General features: G+C 44.4%; 2 protein-coding genes across 2 annotated transcripts in view; one reads left to right on the forward strand and one right to left on the reverse strand.

Annotated features, from left to right (window-relative positions):
- The first annotated feature begins 715 nt into the window (after positions 1-715).
- Positions 716-8,540, forward strand: RBBP4 (retinoblastoma binding protein 4). The gene is made up of 11 exons (XM_009882760.1): positions 716-865; positions 1,525-1,670; positions 2,969-3,142; positions 4,016-4,131; positions 4,286-4,446; positions 4,569-4,695; positions 4,803-4,880; positions 6,021-6,097; positions 6,210-6,267; positions 6,370-6,480; positions 7,403-8,540. Exons 1-11 carry the CDS (start codon positions 807-809, stop codon positions 7,466-7,468), a joined length of 1,173 nt encoding a protein of 390 aa, XP_009881062.1. The 5' UTR covers positions 716-806; the 3' UTR covers positions 7,469-8,540.
- Positions 8,541-9,480: 940 nt separating this feature from the next.
- SYNC (syncoilin, intermediate filament protein) overlaps positions 9,481-12,482 on the reverse strand; it is a 14,368-nt gene continuing 11,366 nt past the window's right edge. Inside the window, exons 3-5 of the mRNA XM_009882782.1 lie at positions 12,124-12,456; positions 10,789-10,913; positions 9,481-9,544 (exon numbers count right to left, since the gene is read on the reverse strand). Of these exons, the coding sequence (XP_009881084.1) occupies positions 9,481-9,544; positions 10,789-10,913; positions 12,124-12,456 (522 nt within the window). The remainder of the gene's footprint in view (positions 9,545-10,788; positions 10,914-12,123; positions 12,457-12,482) is intronic.

The raw sequence follows: 12,482 nt of genomic DNA on the forward strand, positions 1-12,482 counted from the left end.
GACGCGGGGCTCCTCCACCGGGGCCTGGTCCCTACCGCCACCCCCTTTTTGATCCGTTTGTCTTCGTGCCCGGAGGGGAGGGGGGAGTGTATCCTCCGAGGAGCTGAGTGGGCCGGTGTAAGGGGGGAGGGGGTGCCCCGGGAGGGGGGTGGGCAGCTGCCGGTCTGGTGCAGACAAAGAGATGTCACCGGCCGCACCGCCACGTTCCGGGGCTGCGCTCCCAAAGGCGCCTCTGCGCTCCGGTGCCGTTTCCAGCGGAGGTTGGTAGCAGATGTTGCGAGAAAGTGTGTGAGGGAAACGGACGGAGCCTTGGAAAAACTGGATTTGGGAAACTGGTAGTTCAAGGCTGCGCCTAGCCCGCTTCGTTTAACAGCAGTGGCTGCACCCGCCCGCGTTTAAACACCTTTACAATTCTGGTTTTTGCCTCCACGATATCCTGTGGCAACAAGCTTCAGAATTTTATTGCGCTGCTTCTGTTGAGATGATGAAATTTGACATAGTTAATATTAATTCCCAGCCTTATATCCAGAAACAAGGATTAGTGTGTGCAACAGAGGATTTTTAGTTGTCTAGCAACTACTCAAATAGTCTAACAACAAGCCAGGGTGTGATGTAGTTGGCTCTATTCAGTTGCCTGCTCACAGCGTTGTGCGTATGTTGTAAATATATTCAGAAGGGCTAATTGTATGCATTTATTATTTTTTTTTTTTAATTTAGCAGCCTTTGATGATGCGGTGGAAGAACGTGTGATCAATGAAGAGTATAAAATATGGAAGAAGAATACTCCCTTCTTATATGATTTGGTAATGACCCATGCTCTGGAATGGCCCAGCTTGACTGCTCAGTGGCTTCCTGATGTAACAAGGTAAACTGATCCTTTTGTGTTGGGTTGTTGCTGTTTTTTTAAACAGAATAAATAGTAAATCTAGGATCACTTTTTGTGAAAGTAAGACAGTACATGATTCCTTTGTGTATTAAGGGCTTTTTATGCCCTTGCCTTGCCAACAGCAAGTTGAGGGCTAGGAACACTACAGAGATAATCAGTACAGACATTTTTAGTTTGGGAAAATGTCTTCTATTACTGAGAAGATATTTTCACACAATTGTTTTCAATGTTTTTCTTTTTCCAGCTTCACTCTCCCCTTTAATGAACAAAAAACTACTGAAAAATAGAACTAGATATAATTTCTGTATAACCACCATTTTGTCCTAAGCTTCCAAAGCAATGTTCTTGCAGTGAATGTTCATGCCCCTCAGAGTTGTGCTGGGGAGGAGCTACTAAGGTCCCTTAAAGGAAGGCACAGGAACAGTGGTCTGTCAGAGTGTTGTGCTGCAAGAAGTTTAGGTTGAGATCTGGAGTTATGATAAGTGATTTCCTCTGGAGCAAGTGTTGGAGCAGGAGAGCAACGATAACTTTAAAGAGTGTTACTAGTGTTAGAAGCTGTCATGAAAAACTATTGTGATCAGCTCAGTATTTGTGTAAACCCCTTCTTTTGTTTCTCATGTAACTCTCTTCCCTTGCAGACCCGAAGGCAAAGATTTTAGTATTCACCGGTTAGTCCTGGGGACCCATACTTCAGATGAACAAAATCATCTTGTGATAGCTAGTGTGCAGTTGCCAAATGATGATGCGCAGTTTGATGCTTCTCACTATGATAGTGAGAAAGGAGGTAAGGGACCAAAGATGTTTTAACCATTTTTAACCATTTTTTCCTTCCCTTCTAAATAGAATATTTGTCTTTCCTTGAAGTTCAGATGTTACTTCTGATAATCAATTTATCTCTAAGTGGTACCCTTACTTAACAGTAGACAGATACTATGTTTTTTGAATGTATGTTATGTCTTAATGATAAAAAAGCAGGTGGCAGGCTTATTGCAAAAGTATGCATGTGTGGGAAAACCTCGCCCCTCCCTATTTCTCATCAGGAGTTGACATTGAATTTCATGGAATACTGTTTATTGGTATTTTTATTATCACTTTTGCATTATATAAACACTTCCAGTGAGAAAGTCACTCATGTAAAAGAATATTTTTATTTCAGAGGAGTGTAACATTTCGAATGTTCTTCTCTTGTCTGAATACTGCTGCCTGATAGTTGTGCCAGCCCCTCGTGGATAAAAAGATTATTGTATTTTGTTCGGTATATCAGACTTGAATTCGATGCTTTCTGTAATCTTTGTTGGCTGTCAGCATTGCTACAAATTAGACATTTCTTATTTTTGCTTGGTTGAATCAGTCTTTCTACCTGGTGAAAGTCCTTTATGATCCAATGTTTGCTCTTCTTTTTGCCGGAAGCCTGGATTGTGCAATGAGTATTTTGATCTTTGGGCTTCTGAGAGTTATTCATGAACACAGTGTTGTCTAATAAATACTTTGTTTCTATTATATTTCAGTATTTCTCAGAAGTATACTACTCCAATTTAAAACTAAAACAAACAAAAAAACCCTCTTTTTGCCAGAACGGTGTTGTGCAATTTTGTGAAATACTAAGTTACTGTGACTTTAATGATAAAGATAAGGCAGCTTTAGCAAGTTATATGACAGTCGCATACCTTAAACGTGGTGCAGCAGTTTTTTTATTTGCAGAACTTTGTCCGTTCTGCAATGCTGAATTTTGTTATATTTGAAAGTGAGGTTACAGTACCTCTGTTTGAAATGTACAGCACATCTTCCTTACAGATAAGAGTTTTAGGTATGATACATTTGGGGCTTGTGTTGTTGAATTTGAAATAGTAAAAAATTTTCAGGAAGAAATGATCTTTAACTTAGTCAAAATCCTGATGTTTTGATGGTACAAATACAGATGTTTAAAATAACATAGCATTTGATAACTGGATTCTTTGAGTTTTATGGTTGTTCTTGTGACTGTTCTTTCAAAATGAGTGTTTGGTAGTATCAGTCATTGAGTCTTTGTGTCTTGATCTGAAACGGGCTTATTGTTTGCAACTACTGAATTCTTATTTCCAGAGTTCGGAGGCTTTGGGTCAGTTAGTGGAAAAATTGAAATTGAAATCAAGATAAATCACGAGGGAGAAGTGAACAGAGCACGTTACATGCCACAGAACCCATGTATCATCGCTACGAAGACACCATCCAGTGATGTCCTTGTCTTTGATTACACCAAACACCCTTCTAAACCAGGTGTCTGCTTCTTTGTTACGTGTGTGCTTCAGAGATCAGCCAGCCCTTCCTTAAGAAAAGCTTGATGTAGTGAAAAAGAGGTTAAAAAGTTTTGTGGGTTGCATATCATTTGTGATTTTAGGGGAAAGTGGGTAAAAGGTTATTTTATATGAAGCTTAAACATATGTATCCAATATGTATCGATAGAAAGGTATGCTTTTTTCCTTTTGCTGTTTTATTGCCTGTTTTGTTATGTCACTGTATGTGGTGATATTTGGGGTGGTGGAAGGTGACTTTTTGGAAACTATATGATTTGCTGAGTAGCTGAGCTGTTGTCCTGATATCCTGTAAGGATATTAACAGTCATTCACTGATAAACTCGTCAAAATCATACAGAGTAACTAGTTCTGCCACTGGGGATGAGGATCAGAAGTGTATTTCTCACTTTCAAAGTGCAGTTGGAGATGTTGAGAGAAAGAAAGATATTGCACCAGCAGAGTGTTTAGGAAGAGGTTTTCGAGCAGGAACTGAGATGAGCTGCTGTTCCTCCATCCAGCTGCACCAGGTGACTCATGCCAAAGCGTGGAGGTGGCTACTGGGCTTCTTTGACTCTTCAGCAAGTCCTATAGCGCTAATTTAGAATGGACCACTGGTAGGCCATCCAGCCAAAAAACCCCTAAGCTAAGAAGGCAAACTGCTCTGTGTTGTTTCAGTGCATTTTGTTTTAGTGAGGTGATTCTTCACTTGGGGAAAATGCTCAAAAGGATAGAGAGGGATCCTGTTGAAAACACCAAAGCAAAGTTTAGTAAAGCACAGTAAAGCTTAATGCCAGGTATTTCAGGATGTGCTGGAAGTGATGCTAGGCACTGAAGTTCTTACGCTGCCATTTTACAGACCCTTCTGGAGAGTGTAACCCTGATCTGCGTCTTCGTGGACACCAAAAGGAAGGTTATGGGCTGTCATGGAACCCAAACCTGAGTGGGCATTTGCTTAGTGCTTCTGATGATCATGTGAGTACTTTAAATATAGCTGGGGTACAGTCTGCATTTTTTGACCCTTCGCAAAGGTCAAAAATGTTTTGTTTTTGAGGGGGAGGAGGTAGGGGAGGTAAAGAGAATGTCTGTCTAAAGATGCAATTTAAAAAAAAATTTGTTTTTTTTAAAGACCATTTGCTTGTGGGATATTAGCGCTGTTCCAAAAGAAGGCAAAGTGGTGGATGCAAAGACCATCTTCACAGGCCATACAGCAGTAGTGGAAGATGTATCTTGGCACCTGCTCCATGAATCTCTTTTTGGATCTGTTGCTGATGATCAAAAGCTCATGATGTAAGTGGGTTAACCTCTTCAGAAACAGTGCATGTGTCGCTCTTGCTTTCCCTTCTGCTCCTTAGTGCCTCAGTGAAATGGGATCTAAACCTTTGTTTCAATTCCTTGTTTTCCCCTTCCAGCTGGGATACTCGGTCGAACAACACCTCCAAACCTAGTCACTCAGTGGATGCTCACACAGCTGAAGTCAACTGCCTCTCTTTCAATCCCTATAGTGAGTTTATCCTGGCTACAGGATCAGCTGATAAGGTATGTCTACCTTGAACTTGGATCGTACTTGCTTAGTTTCTGATGTGTAAGTGTGGATGTATATTTTGGTGGCTTCAGCAAAAAAATGTTTTATGTTTTTTTCCTAGACTGTTGCTCTATGGGACTTGAGGAACCTAAAACTGAAGTTGCACTCCTTTGAATCACATAAAGATGAAATATTTCAGGTATAACAAAATGTCTTTAATGCACATAGACTTAGTTCTACTTAGCTGTCTGGAAAAAATGAAAAAGATTCTTTTCCAGTCTATGTTTTTTTATGAAATGTACTTGCACTTAAAAACTCACATGTTCTTTTCGCTCATCTTCTTATAATTTTCTGGCTTATTGTTGTGGAGCTGTACAGCGCTCTGCGTGGGGTAGAGCTGCAGTACAGATAGGAGTGTCCAGAAAGCCGGGGCAGAACACAACGAGGAAACGATCGAGAGCTTTAACCACAACAGAAGGGTGAAACACTAGCAGTACAGAGTAAATGTAAATTATTCATGGCGGCAGATTGAAGCGGGGAGGCACACTGAAATGGCTGCAGTGTTTTCATCTCAGCTTGGTCCTGTAGGAAGGCTTTAGCCAGTACCCATTAAAGGAGATCACCGGAACATCCTGTGACAATGAACAATTGCTAATTTTGCTAGTGTAAATATAGAATTTAACATCACGGGTAGCATGTGCTTAGCAGATAAAATATTTCCATCTCCAACTCATGCCCTACTCAGAAGAAAAATATGTAGAGATTTTTTTTGTAGAAGGATTACTCGTTAAGACTGTAGTTACCTCTAAATAAAATTACACATGGAATCTTGAAATGTCAGGTTAGTGTGCAGAATTATGTGTTCTTTTCTAATCCTGTGATCCTATTAAGTTGTATGTTTTGGAGAGATTTATCTCCAGCAGAAGTAGTAAATGTGAGCTTTTGGGCAGTTAAGCTTAATTACAGTGATTTCTTTTCATGTATAAACCGTACCTACTACTTAAGCAATCTGTAGTTTATATTTGTGCAATCCTTATTAAGGTAAAGAGCAGCTAATACCCTTGAGAGCTGCTTTGCACTTCATAACACGTGGTCTTTGTTAGAGGAAAGGTTACGTGTGGTACCTTTTGGTGCTTAAATGCCTTGTTAGTATATGAACGTTCACAAATCTAACTCCTGTGTTAGCTTGTTATTATAGGGCATATTTATGTTTCAAGTTAATATCAATTTGAATTCTCCTAGAGCTTTTGGGGAAACAAAGTACAGTGGTGTTTGTTGTGAATGTCGTGTTACAGCTTCTTAAAACTAACCCCCTTTCTAAATTCACCCTTGTCTGTAGGTTCAGTGGTCTCCCCATAATGAAACCATATTGGCCTCCAGTGGCACTGACCGCAGGCTAAATGTTTGGGACTTGAGGTAAATCCCAAATTAGTCATGTTGTGCTAACAAAATATTAGTGATGAATTGCATCACACTTTGACAAACCAACCAACCCCCACCTTTTCCTTTTTCCTCCCTTTTTTTACAGTAAAATTGGAGAAGAGCAATCCCCTGAAGATGCTGAGGATGGTCCCCCAGAGCTGTTGGTAAGTCTTTTGAATCTCATCGACTCTTCTGATCTGTTATTCGTTTTTGCGGTGTAGATTTGAAAACATTCCCCCCCTTTTTTTTTTCCCTCCCAATACTAGTTTATTCATGGTGGTCATACTGCGAAGATATCCGATTTCTCCTGGAATCCCAATGAACCCTGGGTAATTTGTTCTGTATCAGAAGATAATATCATGCAAGTCTGGCAAATGGTAAGTTGTTTGGGAAGGTGCAGGAAGTGGCGGATGAGAGATGGTGTTGAACTGCCTTGGATTTCAGCATTCCTGGTTTTATTTACAGCTCTCAGCATGACTTGCTTTGTAGCACTGCTGAAATCTCAAAGGGGTAGTGAAATCCACTTCAGGTCTGGTCAAAACAATGGTTTACAAATACTCAGAAGTTGTTTTGTGTTTCTCATTATTTAAAAAAAAAAAAAAAAAGTACAGGTGTAGAAGCAATATTTTTCCCTTCTATGTTTGGATGAAAACAGCATGTGTGAGGACCAAAGGTGAAATTGAGGTTTCTGTTAGTCACTGTCTTAAAGAATGAAATCTTTGCAAATGACACGAATGCCCTGATGAAGATGGAGAGGGGGCGTGGTGAGTAGGAAAGGTTTGCTGACCCTGAATTACCAGCTGTTGAAGATTTTGGAAAACAGACTGGTATAGTTTGAATAACCTTTGACAAGACCATTCTCCTAATTTTTGTTTATCTACGAATTGGTTCACAGGGGCTTTGTTCTTACAAGCCTGCCGTATAGTTCTTTTGGAAGGTGCTGCTGCTAAGTAGAGGATCTACTAAATGTATATAAAATAGTCTGTTAATTGAAGTAAGTCTTGCAATGGTGTCTACTTCAAGAATGCAGATTTCCATAAGCTACAGTAACTTGCAGGGTATTTATGCAATGTTTTGGAGACACGGCTGTTACGAAAAAAAGGTTGTTTGTATTCCTTCTTTAATTGAAATGGCCTTGAGGGATGTCGTGGTTTAGAAACCAGGACAGGGGATCAGGGATGGGTGATGCATATCTACAGATGAAAAACTGCCACAACTTTTTGAAGTGTTCTAGCAGACGGAATCCTGTTTAATGTGGTGGCAAAATGCTTCTTCAGTTCCTCCATCTCTGTCTTGCAGGCGGAGAACATATATAATGATGAAGACCCTGAAGGAAGCGTGGATCCAGAAGGTCAAGGATCCTAGATGATGACCTTTTCCTGTTTTTAGTCTTTTTCCTTCTCTTCCCTCTCAACCCCGATATTGACTTAACACTGGTTTTGAGACACACGTAGACTTTGTGTTCAGCCATCCTTCTGTAGATACCATCAACAGGCTTTTTAACCCAGACAGTGAATACTCCCGAAGAAAAGGGCTTCGCCCCGCTCAGCTGGTACCGTGCTGTAGCTCCTCGGTCAGATTTCCTACAGCAACCTCTTACCTCTAGGGCTGGCTGTCTCATTTTAGCTGCCTTCATCGCATAGAGCAAACTTGGTTTTGTTGGGTCTTTTTTTCTTCTTCTGTCTTTAGCTTGCTACAGCTCTGGGCTTTTGCCTAATTTAAGTAAAAGTTAAATCGGTAGAGCTGCCAAAGTACGCGTGAGCCAGCGGAGATGATACAAGTGTTAATCCACTGGCAGTTCAGAAATGGAGTGTGGAAGGTCTTGTCCTCTCAGTACAACTCCAGAATCTTGAGATTCCTTTAGTTAATCTGTACCTTGTGGATTTTTTCTGCCTCTGCAGATACAAAACAGACTTGCGGATTCTAACTTAAACTGAAATTAAAATTCCTTTCTATATTTTTTGTCTCTACTGGTAATTCTGGGTTTTCCATTCCTTCCTTCCTTCCTTGCCCTTTTCTCCCGTCTGCTGGGCAACAGCGGTTTGGATTCGTTAGCTATTCTTGCAGAACATTGTTCACCTTTAATGTTTTTTGCTCTATTGTGTGTTTCTTGAGCTGTGTTTTCACATATATTTCTTTCCTTTCTGTGAAATGGTTTTTAAAACTTGGGGCCACCAAGTTGTAAAGGTGTATGTTTTTACCAACTGATGTACCCCAGATGGCATGCCCGGTAACCTACAACAGCGTTGGTAGCTGGTATCTGAAAAGCAAATTAAATGTGGATGAACTACTTTTTTTAGGAGTTAGTCCTTGACCACTAGTTCCTGCACATCTTCCACTAGGGTGTCCTGTTCCACCAGCAACCTGTTACTCTCCGTGCTCCTCATGACTAATTGTGTGTAAGTGCTTCAGATGGAATAAATTTTTTCTACGTAAATGCTGTGTAGCTCTGTGATTTTTGTGCTGATGTTTTCCCTCTGCGTTAACCGCTTTCTCGAGGGTGAGCCGTACCTCTTCAGACGGCGGAGTAAGCAAGGGCATAGTCTCTACCCGTCTGCGTCCTGGGAGACTGGGTGCCGGTATAGATACTCCTTACGTTTGTAACACGGCCACGCTTGCTTTGTCAGAGGAGTAAATGAGTACTTAATATCCCCAAGCAGTCAAGAGTGCGCTGAGGTGTGCCTTCCACCTGAAGTGTGCTGCTGTCTAGATTTTGGGTCTGCTTTAGCGCTATTTTTTCTTGTGAGTCTGCGTAATAAATAGTCGGATACCTTACAAGTACCTTGGTTTGAAACACAAGCCTCTTATTTTCTCTTTGAGACGCAGCTTTGAGAATGAAACGGATCCTTCAACTCCCATTTTTATTTTCAGTGTGAGACTTTATATAATAAAGTGGAAACCTATTATCCACAAACTAGTTTCTGTGGCCCACGGTGGAGCATGTCACAATACAGCAGAGACCCTTGAAATACAAAAGAAAATCCTGTTAAAAGGATAAAGCTTCTCTTGCATGTAAACTTTTAAAATCACCCCCCCCCCTAACACTGGCTTCCAGAACAATCCTTTCTGTGTAGGCTTATACAACCCACCTAGGGAACGAGACAAGATACATTTTCCAAACACGGCAAAACATACATCAAAACATTCTTTATAGATGTCCATTGTTCAGTGCAAGTATTTTCTCTGCCTCTCTGTGGAAAAGCAGTTTTACTACAAGATCGACGGCGGCGCCTTGAGAAATACGCACAAGCGAACGCTCGGTATTCCTGACTTCGGGCAGCTGCTGCGCATCGCGTAGGACAAGCGGCAAGAGGAGACGTCCTCTGCAGGTGCCTCTGTCCTTTACTTTTGCTACAAAGAGGAAAAGTCCATCATTCTTAACAATCCTCGTCTGCTTTTTCTTCCGATTTGCAAAGGTGGCCGTAGATTTCTAAGCAGCCCCTGCATGGGTAGAAAGTAAATTTAGGCGACAGAATATTGACGTGAAGTACTCTGGCTGGAGGAAACGGGGAGGGAGGACGGATGCTATTTCTGAAAAGTATTTCTTTACAAAGTATGGAAGAAAAGTAATTAGGAAACACTTAAACTGGCTCGCTACGTGGTCTTGTGAGCGTGTGGACCTAGCCCAGCCCCTCCAGAGCCCTTGGCAAACAAACCAGCTTTAACAGAAGGGAATGTAATTTTTGGTGTGAGCTGCGGGAGACGGCAGCTCAGAGCCGTACTTAACTCTGAGGTCCCCGGTGCGAATGTGAAACTTAACGAGGTGTCCTGATACACGAGAAGCATTGCAGGCTGTCGCTTCCCGGGAACGGCAATTTGTAGATTGCCAGGAGTTAAGAGACTGCGCTGTGTATTTAAGGCTTAAGTATTGGTCTGTGATTTAGACCCATGACTTCGAAGGACCCTGAGCAGCAAAGATGGGGTTGTCAGGATCCGGTCTGAATCGTGAATGCAGTTACTCTTCTTAATAAATGGCCGGTGACATGACAGGCTGAAACAGAGATGTCTTCCCCTGTGCTTACCATGCTAAAGTCTTACCTGGATAAAAGAAAACTGTACCTATTTGTGGAAGGGAATGTCCTCCCATGGTGCGCTTGCGTGAGGAGGTTTGAGCGGAGAAGGGGGAAAAAGTACTAAAGTAACAGTGAAGCTACAGAAAATGGCTGAGTGTGTACACTGCGATTGGAGTAACACATAACAGCGCCAAGTTTGGTGAGTAAAATCGTCTACAAACTTACGGACATTTTCTGGAGCTTTAAAAAATCCTGTGTATTAAAGAAAACCTGAGTGAAACCAGCAGTAGGGAGCGATAAGCAGAAGACAGTTTGCTCTCATTGAAGAGCACCCACAACGGTGTTTCCCAAACCTAAACCTCAGCTCCTTTCCACGTACTCCTAAGGAAACCGTTGCCATGCCTGCTTCCTGGGAAGCGACCTCCCCTCCTTTGCGTCCAGGAGTTTCCAGCAAATCCCTATTTGCTGGATGGCAAAGGATCTGGAGTTCCCGCTGTGCCGCCCCACCAGATCCCATGCTCCCACACTGGTTCCGTGCCCTGAAACCAGGAGCAAAAAGCCCACGGTGTCCCATAGCCGTGTGACCACCAGTCTCTTCTCCACCATCCTCCTCCTCCTCCTCCCAGGCCCTCCCCACCCCCTCCGCACCACAGGGACGAGACACCAACGGACTTGTAGATGGAGAGTTCCCGGTGGAGGCTGGTCCTCAGCTCCTCCAGTTCCTGATTCTTGCGCTGCTGGAGCTGCACCCCGTTCTTCAGCTCCTTCAGCCTGTCTTCCAGCTCCTCAACCTGTTCCTGGGGAGGGAGAAGACGAGAGTGGATTAGCTGGGGGAGGAAGGCTGTCCCAGTGCCTGCGCTCAGCTGCTGCCCACGCTCTCCTGGGGGAATCTGCCTGTCGATGGTGTTGGTCTGGACAAAGCCCAGCCAGGCTGATGGCTGGCCAACCACCGCCTTAAAAAACCTCCGAAAAAAATCTTTGTTTCGTTACAAAGGTGGAAGCTTGGGCTGGGATGTGACGTGTTGGATCCTTAGGCTTCACTCGGGTGGTTGGTTTTGTCCCGTAGACTACTTTGTGTGTGTGTTTGGAGAAGCTGTCAGGACTGTATAAACCTATGAGTCAGGAGAAGATAAAAAAAAGGAATTTGGGAAAAAGAAAATGTGGAGGCGCATCAGGGATGCCCTGAAGTCCTGTCCTCCAAGGGACAGCGGACCCTGAAATCCAAGACGAGCAGTGTTGCGGGCGCTGGTGACCTGGTCCCCAGCTCAGCAGGGAGGAGAAGCGATGGAAGGGACGTGCCAGCTTCGAGAAGCTGCTCAGAGCCAGGCTGGGAGGAGGCGGCGATTACGAGCCGAGAACAGGGAGTGTTGAAATGGGGGAGATTAATTGCGGAGCCTCTTTGCCAAATGTGCTCTTTGCAGATATTGAATTGCCTTGTCCCTCAGGAGGAGGTGGCGGAGGGGGGGCGATGCCTGGCGCAGCCAGAAATAACCCTCTCAGGAGGCAGCCGGGGCTGTGGGCGCAGGAGGTGAGACCCTCCTGGCAGTGGGAAGGGCAGGATCTGCCCCGGCAGGGCTGGGCGTCGAAAGAAAGGGAAGGAAACCCTGGGAAGGAATCCTCTGGGAAGGAAACCCCCCATCCCCTCTGCCTTCTCCCTGCTCGCTGCGACCATTTCTGAGGGGTAGATCAAACCCAGGTGAGAATATAATCAGGAGAAAGCTTGCTTTTTTCCAGCAGCTCATCGGGTGAAGCCCCAGCCCTTTCCCACCGTGTCCCAGTAACATCAGGTTTGCCCTTCGCCCAGGGGATGCTGCGTCACCTGGCCCGTGGCCGGGCGGGGGATGCTTTTGATTTCAACCACCAGGAGATATTCCACCTCCTCATCCACCCCCTCCTCCCCTTGGCCCTACAAGCAACACCTTCAGCATCCACATTTCCCCGGCTGCAAAGAACATCTCCCACTCTCCGAAGAAGAGGGTGTGGGGGGTCCCCAGCCGGGGCACGTACCCGGTACTGCCTGACCTCTTCATCCCGCTTCTGCTTGGCGAGGACGATCTGCTCCTCCAGGCTCCGGTTCTGCAGCCGCAGCCGGCTGACCTCCCCCTGCAAGGGCCGCAGGGCTTCCTTCATCCCCTGGATCTCCCCCTGCATCTCCTGCAGCGCCTTCGCCCCCGCCTCCCGTCTCTCCAACAGCCGCAGCAGTTGGGGTTCGTAGTGCTCCTCCAGACCCCGCCGGCTCTCCGCCACGAAGCTCTCGAACTCCATGGAGAGTCGGCGGCTCTCCTGCAGGTACAGGTTATCCTGCCGACACGGCGGAGCCTCCAGCCGCTGCCTCAAAACCTCCTTTTCCTTCTCGCCGGTCTCCT

The sequence above is a fragment of the Charadrius vociferus genome, unplaced genomic scaffold (genome assembly GCF_000708025.1).
Source record: "Charadrius vociferus isolate BGI_N301 unplaced genomic scaffold, ASM70802v2 scaffold783, whole genome shotgun sequence".
Taxonomy (NCBI): domain Eukaryota; kingdom Metazoa; phylum Chordata; class Aves; order Charadriiformes; family Charadriidae; genus Charadrius; species Charadrius vociferus.